Raw genomic sequence first — 22,680 nt, 5'->3', positions numbered from 1 at the left:
ATATAAAATGGCCTTCACTCAGTAGTTTTTCTTGTTTCCTAGGTGGATGAACAGTTGACTCAGCTGCAGCATGAAAAGACCGACTTCCTGAAGAGGCTGGAGGAAGACCAAGAGGACCTCAATGAGCTCATGAAGAAACACAAAGCACTTATTGCTCAGGTGTGTCTGTGTGAATGCACAATGTATATGGATTTAGCTTAATGGTATATGTCTGCATTAATTATTGAAAATTCACATAAGAATTCCAACAACTTGCTTTGGGTTTAAACCCTTAGTCTTCTAGTGACATAGCTCAGATACGGGAGCTTCAGGCAGAGCTTGAAGAAGTGAAGAAGGAGAAACAGAGGCTACAGGAGCAGGTTAGACTGGACATGGTTTCAGAAATGAATGAATATGCACACAGTTTCTGTTCGAGAGAAGGTTGACAGAACCTGATGAAAGTTTAGTGCATTATGGTATTTAGACACACTCCAGCCTATTAGTGTCAGTTTATCACTAAAAATCTTATTTCTTATACCTCATTTTGTTTCACCCTTGGTTCATCGCCTCTTAGCTGCAAACAAGTTCAGCACATTTGCAGTTCCTGGAGTCTTCCACAGTGGCCCGGAGTATTGTGAGCAAGCAAGAGGCACGTGTGTGTGACTTAGAGAACAAACTGGAGTTCCAGAGAGGTCAGGTCAAGAGATTTGAGGTGAGCACAGACAGAAGTATCCACTACACTAATCATCAGCTTGGTAGACTGGAACCATGTGTGATATACACGCATGGCCAAAAGTTTTGAGAATGACACAAATATTAATTTTTTACAAAGTCTGCTGCCTCAGTTTTAATATACTCCACAAAATCACCAGCTGACATCATGTCAGTGATTCTCTCTCACTCTTGTGAGCCTGTTGACGAGGTCAAGCCTGGAGATCACACTGTGATGCTGATTAAGTTAGAAGAACAGACTGAAAACTTTAAAAGGAGGGTGATGCTTGAAATCAGTTTTCTTTCTCTGTTGAACATGCTTACTCTCAAGGAAACACTGTTGCTTTGCACAAAAAGGGATTCACAGGCAAGGACTTTGCTGCTAGTAAGACTGCACTTAAATCGAACATTCATCGTATCATTAAGAACTTCAAGGAGAGAGGATCAACTGTTGTAAAGAAAGCTTCAGGGCACCCAAGAATTTCCAGCAAGCGCCCGGACCCTCTCCTAAAGTTGATTCAGCTGTGGGATCAGGACATCACCAGTGCAGAGCTTGCTTAGGGATGTCAGCAGGCAGGTGTGAGTGCATCTGCACACACGGTGAGGCGAAGACTTTTGGATGATGGCCTGGTGTCAAGAAGGGCAGCAAAAAAGCCACTTCAGGGACAACATCAGGGACAGACTGATATTCTGCAAAAGGTTCAGGGATTAAAATGATGAGGATTGGGGTAAAGTTGTGCTCTGATGAATCCCCTTTCCGTTTGTTAGGAGCATCCGGAAAAAAGTTGTCCGGAGAACAAAAGGTGAGCGCTACCATCGCTCCAACATTAAAGCAACCTGAACCCATTCACATGTACGCTTGCTTCTCAGGCAAGGGAGTGGGCTCACTCACAATAATCAACACTGCAAATACTTTGCATAAATTTAATGGAATTGTCAATAAAAGCCTTTGACTCCTATGAAATGCTTATTATACTTCAGTATACAATAGTAACATCTGACCAAGAGATCAAAAATACAGAAGCAGCAGACTTTGTAAAAATCAATATTTGTTTCATTGTCAAAACCTTGTACTTTATTGTACAGTTGTACATATCTCAGAAAAAAAGTTCTTTGTCCCATTGGAGGACAAAGTATGTATTATGTAAATACCTATGAAAATAGCAACCTCGACCCATTAAACACTAAAGATTCAGGTTATAAGTGTAGGCTGTAAGAAGGTTATAAGACTACAGGGTTAGTCAGCATCGTTCTTTCTTTGGCACACAAATGAACTAGAAAGGGGTGATTTGCTAATGTGTTCAATCAGATTTTTTCAGTATTGAGAAACACTGGATGGACCTGCACATACACTGTATTTTAGTTATTTTACTTGCTGGTGTTATTGCATTCTAGGTTCTAGTTCTACGTCTGAGGGATAGTGTGCTGAAGATGGGCGAGGAGCTGGAGCAGTCTGCTCAGGCTGAGGCAAGAGAACGAGAGAACTCACATTACTACCAGCAGAGGCTGGCAGACATGAGGTTAGAGATGGAGGATCTAAGCCTCAGAGAGCAGGAGAGTAGCCGTCGGCGCATGGAGCTGGTAATCACTCTCTCTCTCTCTCTCTCTCTCTCTCTCTCTCTCTATCTCTCTCACACACACACACACACACACACACACACACACACACACACACACACACACACACACACACACACACACACACACACACACACACAAGGGAATTTTATCATCCCTGCTTAAATCCTTTGTGCTTCTTTCTATAGGGCCAAGGCAGTTACAGATAGCATAATGCAGATAATACCAATTTGTTGTCAATAATATTTGGTTCTGTGTGGTTCAGTCAGCGTGGCTTTACTTCATCCCTCATATTTGCCAGGGTGGTGAGAACCTGGGTACCTGGGTGCCTGCATGCAAAGACCACATTTGTACTTCTTTTAAACGCATGTATTGTACAACATGGAAAGGCAGATGAATGTAGCTGTTTGGGAGTTTGGCCATAATATTTAAACAACCAATAGCACAAGTTTGGACTTGCAATGCTGCTTCCCAAATGAGCTAGCCTAAACTTTATTTAAGATGTAAGAGGGAAATTGAAAGGTTTTAGATTGGAGAAGTCAATCATCAGAGCTTAAGCCAACTATGCATGGATTTTGCCTCCCGAACAGAACTAAATTCATAATTAAAATTTATTTGTATAGCGCTTTTAACAATGGATATTGTCTCAAATCAGCTTTACAGAACATAAGCATAAAACAAAAAGTTATTATAAAAATTCATATTATACAAAAATTCAAGATTAATATTAGATATATTTAAATGTGTTTGTATTTATCCCCAATTACCAAGCCTGAGGTGAAGGAAGAAACCCTTCCTCATTTGGGTGACACTGGGGGGTGTGATTATAAATATACAGTCCGACATATGTTGTATTAATTAGCAGATTGTTGTACTCAAAGACCACATTTAGTGGCATCTCCTCTTAGCATGCCTAAATATTTTGTGAAGCAAAGTTCAACTGGAGCTGGTACATCATTATTAAGTAAGAAGTGACGTGACGTAAGTATGGTGACCAGTGTAGCCAGTGTAGAGATGATAAAATTAGTGTCATATGATCATATTTTCTTTTCCTGGTAAGAACTCTGGCAGCTGCATTTTGGACTAACTGTAGTCTACTTATTGAAGATGCAGGACAACCACCTAGTAATGCATTACAATAGTCCAGTCTAGAGGTCATGAATGCATGAACTAGCTTCTCAGCATCCGATACAGACAGGATGTTTCTCAGCTTGGCAATATTTCTAAGGTGGAAGAGGGCTGATTTTTTATATGATTTTCAAAAGACAAGTTGCTGTCTAATAAAACACCCAGGTCTTTCACTGTTGAGCTAGTAGTAACAGTACATCCCTCTAAATGGAAGATAAATTTTAAGAGCTTCAAAATGTACTGGTTTTTGGACCAATAAGTAGTATAATTTCTCTCTTAATCAGAATTTAACAACAGAAAATTCCAGGTCATCCAATATTTTGTCTTTATAACACACTCAGTTAAATTACACAATTTGGGTACTTTATTTGGTTTTGATGAGATCTATAACTGGGTATCGTCAGCATAACAGTGTAAACTAATCCCATGCCTTCTAATGATGTTTCCCAAGGGCAGTATGTAAATTGAGAAAAGCAGAGGTCCTAGAACTTAATCTTTGAAGGACCCCATAATTAACTGCCATAAAAGTGGAGTATTGACCAGACAGGTAGGTTCTAAACCATTTTAAAGCCTGTCCCTAAATACCTGTGTAATTTTGTAAGCAATCTAGGAGAATGTTGTGATGTATAGTTTCAAATGCAGCACTAAGGTGCAAGACCAGGTCAAAAAGAAAGAGTCATTTGTAACAAGTGTAGTTTCTGTGCTATGATGTGGCCTTAAAGATTTTGTTCTCCTGTAAGAAGGAGCACTGTTGAACAGACACAACCCTTTCTAATATTTTAGACATAAACAAAAGTTTTGAAATGGGTCTGTAATGAGGAGCCGAATAACTGCCAACTTGAAGAATTTAGGAACGTGACCTAAAAATAAGGAGGAGTTAATAATATTTGAAAGAGGCTCACCAGCTGTATGTAACACTTCTTTCAGTAATTTAGTTGGAATGGGATTGTCTATTTAGCTGTAGTAATAAGTTTATCTAGCTCTTCCTGAACTATATTTCTAAAGCACTGTAGTTGTGAGTGTAGAGCTTTAGGTGAGACTAGGTCATTAGATGCTGTCAGCGGTTGAACATCAACTATTTTGTTCCCGATATCAGTAAAGAATCTCAAGTCCTCACTACTGAACTGTGATGGAATAGTGTTTTCAGATATCTCATTTTTAGCCACTGTGCTAAATAGAAACCTGGAATTGTTTTGTTTATTTTCTATGAGTTTGCTCAGGTGCTCAGCCCTAGCATCTTTTAGAGCCTGTTTATAGCTAGACACACTGTTCTTGTATGCAGCTCTAAAAACCTCTAATTTACTTCTTTTCACCACTTTTGCTCAAGGTTATGGGTTGCTCTCTTGAAGGTGTGAATATGACTATTATACCATGGTGCAGGTGTTTTTTTCTCTAACCTTCTTCAATCGGATGGGGGGAACAGTGTCTAACATGCTAGTGAAGATAGTACTTATGCTATTAGTCATTACATGTAGATTGTTTGCGTTTAAGGGTACAGAAAGAACTTGAGACAGATCAGGCAGGTTATTCGTGAATTTGTCTTTAGTGGTCAGAATAATAGTTCTACTCTATAACATGAGACACGGTTAGTCTGTTCTACAGGTAGTTTGTACAGTATGAGGTAATGGTCTGTGATGTCATCACTGTGAGGTATGATATCTGTGTCAGCCAGTTCTATTGTGTGTGATATAATTAAATCTAGTTTATGATTATAATGATAAGTTAATATAGTGGTCTTGTTTAAGCCCAAATGTGTTTAGTAACAATAAATGTAAGTCATAAAGCATCGTTTTGTATTGTCAATGTGAATGCTAAGATCTCCAATAATTAATGCTTTATCAAAATTAATCAATAGGTCTGAAAGAAAATCTGCAAATTCTCTAAGAAAATCAGTGGGAAAATTAGTCCTAAAGGGGAGCCCCCCAAAACAGACAACAACTAAAAGAAGTTGAAAAGCATTGAAAGGTTGAAAATCATTTCAAACGAAGGACTCAACTGTTTGGTTATATTAGTGGGTCACTGAGAGCAATGAATATGTAACCAAATGTCAAATATCAAAGACCATACACTCCAATACTTTTTTCCAATAAATAGCTGAAAATTGTGCTATTTGCCACCAAAGATGGCAGGTTATAAGGTGACTTACACAGTTATATGTAAAAAATCAGGAAATGCATGCTGCAAATTATGAAATAGTTAAACACTTAAAAATCAAGCAGATTTATTGAAAAGTATTGTTAGAGCAAGGGTGGGGTGGGGTTCTTGGTGGATACTGGTTGTCCACATTATTTCATTTTTTTTCTCCTGTTTGCAGAACCTGAATCATCACAGAGACTGAGAATTTTCTTCAAGCAGATATTTTATCAACCAAAACACCAAATATTAACAAATACTCTTACTTAAAAATGACTGAATCAAGAAAATACTTATTCTGTAGTATTGGATGTTCTGCCTTTGATAGGTCTTTGATATGTCCAACATTCTCTTTGAACTAGCAGACACTGATAGTCATTTTGGCATCTGCTACTGTCCTTTACCGTTACCTCTCTAAATTGCTTGTTGACTGGGAATATATTTTTATACCTATGATGATATTGAAGTCTTGAGAAAAAAGGTATTGGTCTTTCAGCTGCTCCGTGTTTGGGGTTGCCACAGCAGAGCACATATGATCCTTATATTAGATTTTGGTGCAGGTTTTAAACTGAATGCCCTTACTGACTCAGCCCTCCCGTTTTATCTGGTCTTGGGACCAGCACTAGAGTTAACTCTTCAGTGGCTGGGTTAGCTCTCTGCCTGGGAATCGATCCTGGGCTGCAGCAACAAGATCATATTTCTTGAGAGAAAAAAAAGTGTTTATAATTATGCATGAGGATAGAGTCATTCAAAAAACCTGAGTTAAAGCTGTGAGCAGATCCAACAATTATATAAAAATCAGCTACATGTATATTGTTGCCTATTGCATTCACATTAAGAGGAACTGAATTGCATTGTTATTGTAATGCTTATATACTGCAAGTACAAGTAATCATATTTGAATCATATTATATGTTTGCCACCACACAGACACACACACATTGTGTTACTCTCTAGATTATTGGAGAAGGCAAGGAGGTGCCACTGGTGGGGGTGCAGTTGTCATGGAGATGTGCGGAATGGAAAGACTTCTTGTATCAATAACCTTGAGGAGACAATAGGAATTAATCATAGGCAGAAGACATCTGGTCAGGAGCCTAGAGCCAGAGCTGGAGATTAAATAAAGAAAATGATCAAATTATATTACTTATATTTCTATACTTATGTTACTGTCTTTTACTGTAAATGGTGTAATTAAATAAATCCATACTTTATTAAAAAAACAAAACAGAAAACAACCTATTTTAGGTTAAACTGGGTTTAGGCTGATAGGCTGAGTTGAAGCAATCGAAACATTGAATGTTGTTTTACATAGAATAAAAAAGTATGAATGGAAAATGATTCAAAATGTATTTCTTGGACTCTTCCCAGGAAATGCAAGTGGAAGAGCTTAGTGCAGTGCGTCAGACCCTACAAGCCGATCTGGAGACATCAATCCGACGTATTGCTGATCTACAGGCTGCCCTGGAGGAGGTGGAGTCAAGTGATGAAAGTGACACAGAAAGGTATGACCTTCCTAGAGTTTCTGTAGGTTCTCTGATAGAAATAGAAATTTTCCCCATTAATAATAAATATAATTTTCTTTATTTGGTTATCATAAACCTACTTTTACCTGCCCTGGCACTGCCAACTCTTTCTCTCACTCACTCTGTCACTCATTCTCTCTCTTTTTTGCTACACAGTGTACAGACTGCTGTGGAGTCATTCTCTAGAAAGAGAGAAATGTATGCATTCCCTTGCCCTTTTTTAGTCCTCTCCCCTGTCCTGTTAGTGTTGGGTCTGATGGCATGAATATGGATTCTGGGATACAGAATCTTTTCAGGCAGCATGACTTTGAAGCTTGGATCTGAAGCCTGCTGATATTAAGCTATGTTTTTATCTCTGAGCAGCATACAGCAGCATTTGCTCTGCACATAATTATTGTTCATGCTCTTGGGGGGGGGGGGAGGGGGGGGCAACTAACGACATATGCGAGAATGGATGGCAAGATACATTTCAAAAGAGCAATAATAGAGAACATTGTATATGCTTATGAGCCATAACTGCAAAAAATCCTCCATATGCTTATACCAAATATGCGAGTATCCAAGTACCCAAAATGGCTGTAATTTTTTGTTTGGATACTACAATATTACTGCTATAAGAGGTGAGCAGGTGTTACTACAAAAACACTATTGGGTGATTTTTTTTTTATTATTATTATTATCTGTCTAGAATGCAAATAGAAGGATTTGGATAAAGAAGTAAAAATATGTGATCTATATTTTGTATAGCACATTCAGTCATGTAAAGAAATTAGGACATCCTATTAAATATTAAGTTCTTTAATAAAAAAATGTCAACATGTCAATTTCTGATCTTGTTTTAATTTGTACCTTTAGATGAAAAGTAATTACTTTTACCTCACAAGAAACAAGATTTTTTTTTATTAGATTTTACAGTTCATTAACAAAAATGAGGATAAAATGCTATTAAAATTTTTTATTTTAAAATACTGTTAAAATACCCCACAGGCTTTCATGGAGTGTCCTAATTTTCTCACATGACTGTATGTTTTATTTATATTATACTTAACATTTATTTATTATAACTTTATTTATATTATACTTGCTCCTCTTGCACTTGTTTTGACCATCTGTTCATTTTCTTCCCTGGACAAAAAAAAAAAAAAAAATTTAGTTTTCTGTATAATACAAATACTTGACTAACTAATAATAATGTTAGCTATGTTTATGGTAGGCTAAATGATTGATGCAGCCATTTTATTGCTAATAGATTATTAATTCGAGAACACAAATGATTATGGCATCTATATTTCTTTTGTCAAACAACAAGGTGCATAGTTAGCTCATTGTTGCAAAACATAGCAGTCACTATTCTTGTGATCATAATGTATGAATGTCTTTGTATCCTGAAAGCACCACTGGCCATTAAAAATGACCTTTTATATGGCCTATAATCAATATAAACAGTTTTACATCTTTGCATTGCATGAATGAAGTTTTTCTAAATGCTCGTAAATGCCTATTTTTTATTTCCTCAGTCAGTGGATGTACAAACACACACTGCATATAGCTTTAACAATAAGGTGTTCCTATGCATGTTTCTTGTGTAAGAAATAAAAAATGTAAAAAAATAAAACAACGAGGGTGAAGAGTTTAATGAAGATCAAGTTTATTCCAACATACTGTAGCAGTGACAAAATACATGAAGTACTTTGGGTTCATCAGAGTCAGTATGAACCCAGGACAAATCATGTTTAGGCATTTTATACTGTTTTCTTCTTTGTAGTTTAAATGAGGTTCCGCTTTGAATGTTTATTGAGCTTAAGAACTGAGTGTCTACCATATGGCTGGGATACACCTTGTTGTCTAGCCAGATGTCTTAAAATGTTAATTAGGGTCACGTACACCTTGGCTTGGTATTGTTACAATTATCAACCATGGTCACTTTAAATGGTAATCATGGTCACGTAGACACGTTTGTTAGTGGTGATCCTTGATGTCCTGCTGCTGCTCCCATATTAACGATTTAATCAGCTTTATTCATTTAGAGTTCTAAATGTATTACCTTATGATATGTAAGCCTTTTTAGGATTTAGCTCATTTCAATGTGTATCTTGGAGTAGAATCTGGGTGCATTTATCTGTAATTTCTTACACTAGCAATGATAAACTCAATGCTCTGTCAACTATGGATGGGAAGGAAGTAGACAAATGTGTCATTTTACCTTTGTATTTATAAGCTGCTTGGACATATAAAGCCCAAGCTCCATGATAGAACCAGGTTGGAACTGCTTATTCAAATGGCACATTTACTTATGACAACTGAAAAAATTGTAAATGTTAACCACTTAATTGTGAAACTACTTGATCTGTGGATTTTGCAGGCCTTGAATTCATGTTTTGTTTGCATTCAGCACAGTACTAATCAATCTGCTTTCTGACCAGTGTCTAAAACGATGGCCCTCTAGCAATTAATTAACTAACTACTAACAACATAAATGTATATGGTGGTAAACATTTGGCAAATGAATGATCAATACTGTGTTTGATGATACAAAAGTAGCTAGTTTTGCACTAAAGGTCTCTGAAAAACATTGGCAGGGAGAACGCATCCAGTGTGGGCTCCAGCATTGGCTCTGACCAAACTGGCATGGGCATACGGCATTGGCTAGGAGAATCACGTGGGGGTCAGAGGAGCTGTGGAGGTAGAGTATCTTCATATGCTGGAAGCACCACTGGTTCCCAGTCAGTCACAGATGCAATGAGCACCAGCAGCTACAGGTAATTTCCACAAAGCAAACCTATATGTTTTAGACCCCTGTTAAATCCCCAAAGACATTTGAAATGAATTTTTGCTTCTGTATATTCAATTGACTTTTATTTGCACTTTCCCAGATCATGTTCTCAGGAACTAGAGGACGATCCACCTGAAAACTCTAGACTGCCTAGGGCAACATCATCAACTGCATTATCTGAGCTACTGGAGGGCTTACGGAAAAAGCGGGCTGGGTGGGACAAAAGTTCAGAAGTGGATGAGGGCAGTACAGTATCACTACCTATTTACCAGCCCACAGCAGCCTCCAGCCTGCGTCGCCGAGCCCTCATGCTCTCCCCAGACACAAACGAGGGCTTGGAGGAGTTAGTGCGTCCAGGCATCCTGAAAATGCCTAGCCCTCTCCTTCCCCATTCTTCTAGCCTGCGCTCACTGTCTGAATCCATGCCAACAGACACCTCAAACACATCCACTATGAGCAAGATAAACCGCTTTGGCTCTTGTGACTCACTCACATCAGTATTGTCCTCCAAGCAAATGCCTAACCTCTCTGTCCTGAAAGAAAAAGAGGACTCTGGTACTAAAACCCTACCTGCCCTAAGCACCCATCAACCAATCCGCCACCAGTTGTTTAGGGGTCTGGCTGCTGAAAGTGATGGTGAGGCCCTAATTGGGTCAGAACCACTTGTCTTTCAGAATCAACGTCTTCTAGGTAATTCCAAAACTGACAAAGAGAGGGTTGGAAGCAATTTAGGGGACACCAACTCAGACATTGTCCCAGCCATTCGTAGATCACAGTCTATAAGCAGCTTAGCAAGTAGCAGCTCCAGAGGTGGTCAACGCCGTGCCTTAAGTGTGCACTTTGGCACGCTACCACCCTCCAGGGCATCATGCAAGGACTCTGATTCAGACGCTTCTGATTCCGAAGGATCTCAGCACTGGATTGGACCACAGGAAAAGAGGCTAGAGGCTGAAGGAAGTGAGGGAGACGTCAATTCAGTGATGAAAAAGTATTTGAGGAAAGCTGAGGTCGACTGAACATAAGGAATTGGGTGAAGTCTCCCCTTTACATGGAAATTACAATATAAAAGGCAGTTTGGAAATAAATTCCTCAAGCATACAAGTTCTGTCAAAGGAACAAAAAGTACTAGTTCTACTATGACTGCAGTAACCATCATTGTTGAAGCACCATGAACATGCTACAGTGTCACTGTATACACAAATAAAAGATTTAAAAAGGAAACAATAAGTTGTATATATTCAGTGAATCTGGAAAATGTTTCATTTAAAAAAAAAAAACAAAAAAAAAAACCTTGTAGTTTAAGTTCATACAGTAATTATAAAAGTAATCTATATTCAGCAGCATTATTCATTCAGTCTTCATTTAAAAAAAAAAAAAAAAAAAAGCCAGAAACAACCCTTTTATTGAGATGTCCATAAACCGCTCAATCACAGCTGTAACAGTCCTTCATACAACTCTTAGTATTTCCAATAATAGAAGTTACAGAAATATGCTACAAATTCTACTATATTTAAACAGTGTTGGGGTAATTTTAAAATATTGTACTTAAACAAGAGCACAAGTCAACCATCTCACTCAGTTCTCACTTTTTTTTTTGCAATTTTATTAATAAAAGCCAGGATATATAGTTGCAATACAAGACAAGCATTTCAAAGTCTGTACGCCAAAAGGCATCGTTACAATTGCTATAGAATTGAAGTGCTAAAGACGACTTTGAATCAAGTTGTTCAACTGGCATGGTTTAATCCTTTACTGTTGCTTGGTCAAACTTTTGCAGCCAGTGGTTTTCTACCCCTTCCTTTTCCCTGCAGAGGGGAAAAAAAAAAAAAAAAAAACCCCACACAAACAAGGCTCTTAAAATGGTAAATTTCAATTTTCAAGTAAAATCAAGTCACTCGGCTTACCTTTTTAGGGGGATTATTTTCACCTTCTGATGTTTCACTAAATTTTTCAAACACATTTAGTGGTAATTAGTTGGAACATTGGAGGGAAAGCAACACACAAATAAATAAATAAATACACCTCTGGAGCTTACCCTTCATCTTCCCCCTTTTCTGGCTTCTTTCTCTTTTTTTGGGGGGGGGGGGGTAATGGTAGAGAAAGATTAGCATCAGAATACTGAAACAGCTATAAATGCAAGTAAGGTCATTTGAAATTCAGACTTACTTTGCCAGCACCATTTTTTGTAACTTTTTTCACAGGGGACTCCTCAATGTCTTCCTCCTCTTCCTCAACCTCTTCCTCCAGCTCATCCATTTCTTCATCTGAATAGTCTTCCACTAGAAAAATATTATTGTATGTACTGTCCAACTTCATAAAAGGCATTGTAGAGTTAATTTAGGCCAGCACAAACTTACAGGCTACATGTTCTGCACCAACAAACACTGGGCCTGTGCCATGCTTCAGCCGAAAGGTCACAGGAGGATGCAAGTCTAAGCCAGACAAGTTGACCTAACCAAAATTGATAGGAACATCAATTTAAAAGCCTTTATAAAAACACACACACAAAAAAAAATTCTCACTTACTGTAGGCATTGACTTGGCATGTAGAGTAGCAATTGGCACACCTTTGGCATCATCACCCTCCCCAGTAACCAATTCAACAATGTTAAATTCATCTTTTGCAGTGTGGCCCAAGCACATCTGAGAAGATTAAAAAGAACATTTAAAAAAAATCAGACCACATGAACACAAGTAAACTACTGTAGTTCATGTCACAGTTATAGAGCTTACAGTTCTTAATGCAAGTTGGTGTTGATGATTTGTGTCATCGGTCTTGAAAGACTCTTGCTTATTTGACTCATTTAGTTCACAGCCTAAATTAAGAGCAAAGAGATTAGGCTACAAAGAACCCTGCACAATGCAGGGCACATATGACATTTGAGTTTTTTTTTTTAAATTAAAGAAAACAAACAAAACAAAAACATTTTTTTAGCAAAGATAATAGAAAAATATATCAAATATACCTACCCCATAGTGTTGACAGAGGTTTTTCTGATTTGCTCATCTTCTTACAGATCTTAATCTGACTGACCTAAAAACAGCAAATGTATTGTAAAAACTATTTAAAGCACAGTTTTGTTATTTGACTTTAAAAATTTGTTTGGCATGCTCATAAAAATACCTTTCAACAATCAGAAGACAAATTGAGAAAAGACCTTTTTTCCCCCTTTATTTTAAACCGGGTTGTTAATGTGCAGCAGGTGACACAAATTAAGGTATAATTGTCAGGCTGATAATAGCAGCTACTTCAAGCGAGTATGACCGAATGTTGTGTCGTGTTTCACAAAGCAATTCAACTCAAATTAATTTAACAAACTAAACTGATTACCATAATTTTTTTGTAAAATAAATGCAATTACTGGGGCAACACACTGTCCACTTTAATACAAATACTCACTAATGTTAACTAATTTTTAACAGGAAAATAGTGTGATCTTTGTTACATTAAATGGACTAAGCTTTCTAAAAATTTCTGCGATGTGGGAGCCTATTGGTTAAGGTGTTGGACTACTAATTGGAAGGTTATGAGTTCAAATCCCAGGTCCAACAAGCTGCCACTGCTGGGCCCCTAAGCAAGGCCCATAAATTAAGTATTTTCTTAGTTTGAAATAAATTGTAAATGCCAGAAAGGTGAAAGTTCTGAAATCCTGTAAGATCTCCTGTAATACCAAGAAATCTCTATGGGTTGAAGTGACACTAATATGAAAGACCAGAAAAAAATGGCAGATTTGATTGATGCCAGGACCGGAAGTTTCAAGAACTCAAATAAGCACTCTTTACTACTGCTGTAAGCAAAAAAGCATCTTAGCATGCACGGAATATCAAAACCTGAGGTGGATTTATCTCTTTTTCACACCATTTTGTGAAAACTTTAGAGACTGTTGGGTCTGAAATTACCACAAAATAAGCAGTTTACAATACACAAAGCAGCACACATTTTGCACAAAAATGCTACAGTTACAAACATTGCCACAGTTAGAGTCATAATATCCCCAATTTTGATGTTAGATAAATACTTACCGAAGCTCTTGGCCTGTATCTGCATGATTTTATGAACTGTGCTACTGCCGAATAATTAGCTGAATGAACCCTACTGGTTAAAAGTTTTAAAACAGCCCCATTTTCCAGTTTTTATTGAAATTTAAGTGATTCAAGTCCAGCAAATAACCTTAAATGTTACTAAGGTTGGGTTATGAAACTGAAAGATAATGTATATTTCTGAGTTATAGAAAAAAGCCTTTTTCAGGGAAGAAGTAACGGAAAAGCCAATGTGTCAGGGAGTACACAGACAGACTATCAAAGACACTTGGAATCAGCAGTAAACAGAAAGAAAGGTCTGGCAGACCCAAATAATCAGAAGTCATGTCCCTCACTGGACCCCCTGCAGTTTGCGTATTATTAAAATCGCTCTACGGATGACGCCATTGCCCAACCTTCCATCTGTTCCTCACCCACCTGGACAATAAAGGCACTTACAGGTGCATCTTAATAAATAGGAATTTCATGGAAAAGTTCATTTATTTTTGTAATTCAACTCAAATAGTGAAACCCATATATTATATAAATTCAGTACACACAGACTGAAGTAGTTTAAATCTTTGGTACTTTTAACTGTAATGATTTTGGATCACATTTAACAAAAACTCACCAATTCACTATATTAAAAAAATGTAACTTCATAAGACCAATACAAAAACATGTTTAGTGAATTGATGGCCTTCTAGAAAGTATGTTCATTTACCGTACAGTATATGTACTTAATTCTTGGTAGGGGCTCCTTTTGCTTTAGTCTGATCAGTCTGTGGCTCTGCTGAAGTGGTATTGAAGCCCAGGTTTCTTTGAAAGTGGCCTTCAGCGCATCTGCATTTTTTGGTCTCTTGTTTCTCATTTTCCTTTTGGCAATTCAGGTATGGTGAGTTTGTGTCCAGTTAAGCACACCAACTCTATGGTCATTTAACCAACTTTTGCCAAATCCTGCTGGAAAATGAAATAAGCATCTTTAAAAAGCTGGTCAGCAGAAGGAAGCATAAAGTGCTCTAAAATTTCTTGGTAAACAGGTGCAGTGCCTTTGGTTTAAAAAAAAAAACTAAGCCAAATCTATGGCTATGGGCTATGAGCTTCTCCACCCTTACTCCAGAATCTAGAACATTGGTTTCCAAATGAAATACAAAACCTGATCTCATCTGAAAAGAATTTGGACCACTGGGCAATAGTCCAGTTCTTCTTCTCCTTAGCCAGGAATCTAAGACTCCTCTGACGTTGTCTGTGGTTCAGGAGTGGCTTAACAAAATGAATATGGCAACTGTAGCCAAATTCCTTGACATGTCCGTGTGTGGAGGCTCATTATGCATTGACCCCAGCCTCAGTCCATTCCTTGTGATGTTAACCCAAATTCTTGAAACGATTTGGCTTGACAAGCAAAAGCTTCAGTTCTCTCGGTTGGTTGAGCATCTTTTTCTTCCACACTGTTTCCTTCCACTCAACTTTCTGTTAACATGCTTGGATACAGCTCTTTGTGAACAGCCAGCTTCTTTGGCAATGAATGTTTGTGGCTTACCCTCCTTGTGAAAGGTGTCAATGATTGTCTTCTGGACAACTGTCAGATCAGCAGTCTTCCCCATGATTGTGTAGCCTAGTGAACCAAATTGAGAGATTATTTTGATGGCTCAGCAAAACTTTGCAGGTGTTTGGAGTTGATTAGCTGATAGACATGTCACCATATTACATTTTTTTAGATTGAATTGGAGGGTTTTTATTAAATGTGAGCCAAAATCACAATTAAAAGTACCAAATACTAAAAACTACTTCAGTCTGTGAATACTAAATTTATACAAGACACAAGATTTACTTTTTGCTATTTTCCACAACATTCTAATTTATTGAGATTCATAGACTACAGTTCAACAATTATACCTCAGTTATCCCTCAATTATCCCAATTATCTTTCAACACAATTATCCCTCAGCATCTGATTAAGAAGCTGAGCCTGCTGGACCTGAACACCTCCTCTGGATCCTGGACTTGAGACATCAGTCAGTCTGGCAGCATCTCCAGCACCACCACAGTAGGCACTGGTGCCACTCAGGGCTGTTCGCTCATTCCACTGCTGTTCACTCTGCTGACTCATGACTGTGTAGAAATGCACAGCTTGAACCAAATCGTCAGGTTGGCTGATGACGCAACCATTTTGGGTCTCATCAGAAAGAATGACAAATCAGCATACAGAGAGGAGGTGCCACAGCTAACTGCCTGGTGTAGAGCCAACAACTTTTCTCAACATTGATAAAGACTAAAGAGATGATTGTTGACTTCGGAAGAACACAGAACGACCAATCTCTGCTGAACATCAACAGATCTTCCATGGAGATCATCAAGAGCACCAAATTCCTTCATGTTCATCTTGCAGAAAACTTCACCTGGTCACCTGGGAAAGCCCAGCAGCATCTCGACTTCCTGCAAAGTCTGAGGAAAGCCCATATCCCTCCCCCATCCTGACCATGTACTACGGAAGGACCAGAGCATCCTGAGCAGCTGAATCACTTTCAGGATCACAAGACCCTGCAGCAGATTGTGAGGACAGCTGAGAAGATTAGAGTCATCTCTTCCCTCTATCACAAACATTTACACATCACATCTGCAAAGCCACCAGCATTGTGGATGTCCCCACACACCCCTCATAAACACTCATCAGCCTCCTGTCATCTTGGAAAAGATAGGTATGGAATCACAACCATATTACTCACAACCATATTGTGCAACAGTTTCTTCCCTCAAGCCTTCAGGCTTCTCAACACCCAAAACTGAACAAACACACATATACTTTCACATTCACTCAATCACTGTTTTGCACATTCATTCAATTGTTCTTTTGGACAGTCCATTCCCCATCCAATTGCTGCTTTAACAGAAGTGTAAATACTGTATGTTCACAAGAACCCCTCTTTTCCATAATGGACTGTTCAACATACAGAATGCACACTGGTCAGATCTTGTGTTTTTTTTGTCCAGTAATGTTTTGTTTTGTCCTTCTGCACCGTCTTTTGTCTTGCACTGTTTGCACTCAGGTTGCACACGTTGCACTTTATGTGGCTAGGACAACTTACTTTCAGTCCTTAACTCTGTGTTGCTCTCTGTACCTATGTTTTTATGTTTTTGTGTAGCTCTATGTTGTTTTACAGTATGTAGCACCATGGTCCTGTAAGAACAATGTTCTATTTCACTATGTACTGTGTCAGCAATATATGGTTGAAATGACAATAAAAGCTTCTTGACTTTTGACTTGCTTGAGACCAGTCTCCAACAACAGGCAGTGACCCAGAAACTGGACTAGAGCCTCCACATTGCCACCTTGGAGCTCATGCCACTTCATAAATGCCCTTCTGCCCCTTCTTTGACTGATCTTCAACAATTTACCAAATCTACAAACCTTTGAGTGCATCACCAGCTGTGAAGACTGGCCTGTGGATGAGAGGGTATGGAGATTGGCCCAATTTCTTTATGGGGAGGCCCAACTAGCCTATCATGCTTTCACCACCAAAGAAGCAAGTTATTACCAGACAAGAAATTCTATATTGCTGGGGTTGTTGTTCTGTCAGTGCAGCCACATTGTATGAGTGCTGGAGTTTAAACCCTTCTGTGAACCCACATGGACACCCTCATGGGTACTGCCAAGGGGTGGCTCCAACCAAACCAACTCTAAGCAGGTTAAGTAGTGTAATGTTTAGTCATTAACCACTTTTCTGTGCACTACATCCTGAGGAAAGAAATGCTGTCTGGCTAAGATAAACCAATTCCCCCAGAAAGATTTTGTATGCAGTAGAATGTGCCACCCTCACAATTGCCAGGTGCGAGCAGTAGGAGACAGCAACACTGTCATGCCTTTGAACCATTGTTGCATCAGCCAGTTGTATGGTTTAGCAATCATTTGACATGAAGAAATTATGGCATGAAGAAATTATGCCCCTTTTCCACCGAGGCAGTTTGAGTGCTGGTTCAGAGCCTAATTTAGAACCAGTTCTTTCTTTTTCGACAACCAAAGCACCGGCTCTGAACCAGGAAAAGTGGTTCTTAAGTAGCACCAAAACATTGCTGGTCTAGACTTAAGAACCTCTTGCGTCACTGGCTGAGGTCGGGGCTACTGTGAGCACCGTTGATGTACCTTTGGTTTAATAATGTTTAATACACTTTTACTTTATTTCTTCTCTACATTATGGTAATTTTGAGACTTGCTGCCACCAAAAACCATTTTTTTTATCACCACTGCTTAGGTGCTTGTTCAGTCTGTTGTAATTTTGAGACTGAACGTCTGCAACTCTCTGCTGGCAGATCTACAACTGAATGTAATTAAGCTTTTACAAGTGAAAAGTTCTGACACACTGCCCCATTGCTGCACTGGCTTTCAGTAGCTGCATGCATCAGATACAAAACATTTTCTCATCAGTTCTTGCACTGCATCATGCCCCGTCAGATCTGCTAGCACTGCACCACCATCTCTCAGAGCACAATGTGGGTATAAGACTGTTCAAGATCGAGACCGTTTTCTATTCTGACACCAAGGTGTCGGATTGAACTTCCCCTTGATGTCCAAACACCTTCAAACGATGGGTGAGGACATACATTTTTCTGAAATACTTAAACTAATGCTTATTTTTTCCTGTTTGCTTTATGTATTAAAACTTTGCTATATTTTCTCCCAAAAGAGTTTTAGAATAACTGTATCCTTAGTCTGTGACCTAGTGAACCAGTGTTAATGTATTAAAAGCACTTCAAAGCACTTTTGTACATTGCTCTGGATAAGGGTCTGCCAAATGCCATGAATGTGTTAAATATTGTATGATAATTCACCAATTTCATGCAAGAAAATGGGCTTAAATCCAAGTTCAGACACTGTTTTGAGAAAATCCTGACTGCTTTAATAATATGCATATGCAGATATGTATATGCATATCTATATGCAGCTTTCAAATTAAGTATCATGGATAAATGGTGCACAACACATCTGACTGGCCAAAAACATCACTTTTACTGCTAAGTTGCTATAATAATATACTATATATACAGATAGTACAGTCTCCATTTATCTAAACAAATTTTAAACCAGCTATATATTTTTTTGGGGATTGCTACTATTGTTACTACTAGCTCAACAGTGAAAGACCTGGGTGTTATACTAGACAGCAACCTGTCTTTTGAAAATCATATCGCCCATACTACAAAAACAGCGTTCTTCCACCATAGAAATATTGCCAAGCTGAGAAACATCCTGTCTGTATCTGATGCTGAGAAGCTAGTTCATGCATTCATGACCTCTAGACTGGACTATTGTAATGCATTGCTAGGTGGTTGTCCTGCATCTTTAATAAATAGGTTACAGTTAGTACAAAATGCAGCTGCCAGAGTTCTCACTAAGACTAGAAAGTATGACCATATAACCCCAATTTTATCATCTCTACACTGGCTACCTGTTTAGAAGTTTAGAATTGATTACAAACTGCTGCTACTTACGTACAAGGCTCTTAATGGTTTAGCTCCCATGTATCTAACTAGTCTTCTAACACGTTACAATCCTTCACGCTCTCTGAGATCACAAAACTCAGGACTTCTGGTAGTTCCCAGAATATCTGTCTACTAAAGGTGGTAGAGCATTTTCTAATTTAGCTCTCAAACTTTGGAATAGTCTTCCTGATAGTGTTCAGGTCTCAGACACACTTTCCCAGTTCAAAAGCCGATTAAAAACTCACCTCTTTAGTCAGGCGTACACACACACATATAATACATCCCATACAATTTTGCACCAATACTTTAGACTTGCACCTTTTTTATGAACAGCAAATATGTTAATCCCTCTACACTGCTTCTCTCTTTCTACCCAGCCCGAGGCATCCAGACATTGTACCAGCTCCGATCGTCTTCCGTGCAATGAAGATTTTGGACCTCCACTGAGATGAGGCTGACTCTATGAGAATCCTGAGACATCTACAGATCTACCAGCTCCAGTTGGACTCTATGATACCAAGAGGAGATCTGAACTCCATGTGATCTTTACACCAATTCAACACTTGTTTGACTGTATATTTATAATCTCACCCCCAGTTCCACCCATAGGAGGATGGGTTCCCCTTTGAGTTTGGTTCCTCACAAGGTTTCTTCCTTACCAATTTAAGGGAGTTTTTCCTTGCCACTGCTGTCTGAGTCAGCTCAGACTTGCTCATTGGGGATAAATACATACATACATACATACATACATACATACATACATACATACATACATACATACATACATACATGGCATGTACATACACACTGTGAACTATATATATCTTAATTTTTTACTATATTAATTCTTTTTTCTCCTTATGTTTAACTTCTGTTCTATAGTTATGTTCTGTAAAGCTGCTTTGAGACGAAGCCCATTGTCAAAAGCGCTATACAAATGACCTTGAATTGAATTGAATTGAATATTGTGATTTCTCTAATGAGCCAATAGGTAACATTATATTTTAATTGCAGGTCTGGCTATATATAACGAATTTGATAATATTTATGTTTAAACAATTTCTCTATCACACGTGTGTACTTTTATAATCATAATAATTGTGAATGCTCACTGCTGGCTTACAGAGTGGAGAGAATACCCAATGTGTGACCCCAGCTCTGCTGGATACCACAGCCCAGTTGCTTTATGTCTTTGTGGAATCAAAATCTAAAGGATTAAAAGGTTGACAAGAAGGGGTGCATGGGGAGATGTGGTTCAAAGCGATTCCAGCTAGTGTCAAGATAGACCATTTCAAATGCTGACTTGAATATAGTCATTATTTGTTGTTGTAATCTTAGTCTGTATAAATAATTTAATTTACACAGTGAAATGTATACATTTATTGTATACATGTATATCATGTATACATTTACATCACAGGAGAATAGTTTCCAATAATCCTCACTACTTTTCATTTGATCATACAACACATGCTTCAGGACATTGGCACCAATACTGATGTCTTGGCCAAAAGACTTCTCACTCCAGGTACAACCCATAGATCCTAAATCAAGCATGCCACTCAGCTCCATGCTGCATCTGTTTTGAAATGGCTGCATTTCAAAAAGATGTCCTCTTGTCTGCATTGTTTCACAATGGAATGCTCAGGTGACTGACATAGTGTACAATACTCTTTTACCTTTTCTAAGCTATACACTTATACCTTTTCCATTTCTCAAGAAAATGCTTTACAAATATCATGGTAACCTCCTCTATAACCCACCCCCTGGGAGGATTCCTAATGGAGTTGGGAGAGTTTGTAACATTCAAAAAGGGGCAGTGAGTAGTAAGGTTACCCACCATAATGCTGCCTGACTATGCTGTATGTATCACAAGCTTGGGGTTTCTTGGTGGCATCAGAATGTATCATGCGTTTCCCATTAACATAGACATAATCTCTTGGGATTACTTTTCAGATGGAAATTTGAAAATACCTCTTCCTGAGGTATGTGTTCATAATTTCTTCCTAGTTTTTAAGTATTTGTCAGCCCCTCACACTTAAATTGTGGTGGGTCATTGACAGCTGCATTATTAGCAGATTAAATTTAACTTTTAAGCATTTAGTGCTAAATGTGAGCCTTGAACACCTTTCAGACTGCCTATCCTACAATTGTAACGTTGTAATTAAATTACTTTTTATGTCTAACCCCTATCCATAATAAGCAAGCCTGTGGAGATACTGGCAAGGACTACTACCTGAGATAATATGAGGATGAAACCTTGGGAGTATCCAGGCTCAGAAGGGAACCTATTACCATTTGGGTGACACTGGACAGTAAATAATGTAAATGTTAATAATGTCCTTTTACAACAGTTTATATTCGAGTGAAACTGTGCAGCCAAGCCCCATAGAAACTAATAGGTCAGGGTAATTTCTGAGTTCATTGCAGACTTAACACTATCTCCTTCCTACCAGAGTCTTCAAATGTTTACTGATAAAGAGCAGAGCAGCATGATGACCAATGCATGACACAATGGCAGTTGAAAAACCTTCTGTCAAAGACAGATCTATCCCCAGCAGTGCATCACTGAGCGAAAAGACCGGGTTCAACCGGGTTTAGTGCGTAAAGAAGAAACGGTCACACTGGGAGGTAGAGGTAGAGGTAGAGAGGTAGAGAGAGAGAGAGAGAGAGAGAGAGAGAGAGAGAGAGAGAGAGAGAGAGAGAGAGAGAGAGAGAGAGAGAGAGAGAGAGAGAGAGAGAGAGAGAGAGAGAGAGAGAGAGAGAGAGAGAGACATCTTGATCCCTGCTCACTAGATAAACGAATGTTAGTGAACACCAGGGTAGAACATAGCAGATGTAAATCTATAGCGCTGGAACTTCTAACTGGCCTCTTTTACATTTTTACCACCTGCATTTCCATTACAGAATTATCACACATTAAACAAAAAAGTGAGGCACAACATGCATACCTTTTAGAAGTGAATAATTTAGTCCTCATTTTAATTGTGTGAAACTCTTTAAGGAGAACTTTAAATTAGTATTGTTATTAAAGAATAACAATGTCCTGCAATGGTTAATGCAATCATGCTAATATTCTTATGGCAAAAATTCCGGCAATCTACCTGGTGATGATCTGAAGCAAGCAATCCGAGGCACTGCACCAACATAACTGGTTTCTCTCACCACTCTGTGTTGTATGTGTCTAGAATTAATACAGAAGATGAAGATGTACAAACTTAGTCTTTGCCCATTTTTTCTCTTTGTTTTTTTTAATATGCCAATAATTCTATTAGGCAATATATATATACAAGCACAGTCTTAATGATAATTTGTTGATGATGCCGTTAAAAGATTAAAAACTTCAACTGGTAG

At 38.3% G+C, this 22,680-nt stretch overlaps 2 protein-coding genes across 5 annotated transcripts in view; one reads left to right on the top strand and one right to left on the bottom strand.

Annotated features, from left to right (window-relative positions):
• The window catches only part of LOC113638350 (unconventional myosin-XVIIIb), a 34,617-nt gene extending 23,763 nt beyond the window's left edge, over nucleotides 1–10,854 (top strand). For 2 of the 3 annotated variants that reach the window (XM_047804678.1, XM_047804676.1), the window contains exons 36-43: nucleotides 43–159; nucleotides 276–359; nucleotides 554–691; nucleotides 2,086–2,271; nucleotides 6,901–7,034; nucleotides 7,212–7,253; nucleotides 9,635–9,814; nucleotides 9,929–10,854. In XM_047804678.1, coding sequence (XP_047660634.1) covers nucleotides 43–159; nucleotides 276–359; nucleotides 554–691; nucleotides 2,086–2,271; nucleotides 6,901–7,034; nucleotides 7,212–7,253; nucleotides 9,635–9,814; nucleotides 9,929–10,844 — 1,797 coding nt within the window. In that variant the 3' untranslated portion in view covers nucleotides 10,845–10,854. The remainder of the gene's footprint in view (nucleotides 1–42; nucleotides 160–275; nucleotides 360–553; nucleotides 692–2,085; nucleotides 2,272–6,900; nucleotides 7,035–7,211; nucleotides 7,254–9,634; nucleotides 9,815–9,928) is intronic. The other variant, XM_047804677.1, reaches the window with a different exon arrangement.
• Nucleotides 10,855–11,410: 556 nt separating this feature from the next.
• Nucleotides 11,411–22,490, bottom strand: npm2b (nucleophosmin/nucleoplasmin, 2b). 2 transcript variants are annotated; one of them, XM_047804679.1, is made up of 9 exons: nucleotides 22,431–22,490; nucleotides 12,799–12,862; nucleotides 12,562–12,644; nucleotides 12,355–12,471; nucleotides 12,186–12,279; nucleotides 11,995–12,107; nucleotides 11,864–11,895; nucleotides 11,733–11,769; nucleotides 11,411–11,633 (listed from the first exon to the last, which is right to left on the bottom strand). In XM_047804679.1, exons 1-9 carry the CDS (start codon nucleotides 22,473–22,475, stop codon nucleotides 11,592–11,594), a joined length of 627 nt encoding a protein of 208 aa, XP_047660635.1. In that variant the 5' UTR covers nucleotides 22,476–22,490; the 3' UTR covers nucleotides 11,411–11,591. The 2 variants fall into 2 exon arrangements, with proteins under 2 accessions (XP_047660635.1, XP_026995223.1); XM_027139422.2 differs by lacking the exon at nucleotides 22,431–22,490 and adding an exon at nucleotides 12,953–13,036.
• Nucleotides 22,491–22,680: the final 190 nt, after the last annotated feature.

The sequence above is a fragment of the Tachysurus fulvidraco genome, chromosome 20 (genome assembly GCF_022655615.1).
Source record: "Tachysurus fulvidraco isolate hzauxx_2018 chromosome 20, HZAU_PFXX_2.0, whole genome shotgun sequence".
In the NCBI taxonomy this organism is placed as follows: domain Eukaryota; kingdom Metazoa; phylum Chordata; class Actinopteri; order Siluriformes; family Bagridae; genus Tachysurus; species Tachysurus fulvidraco.
This window is presented reverse-complemented; position numbering and strand designations above follow the sequence as displayed.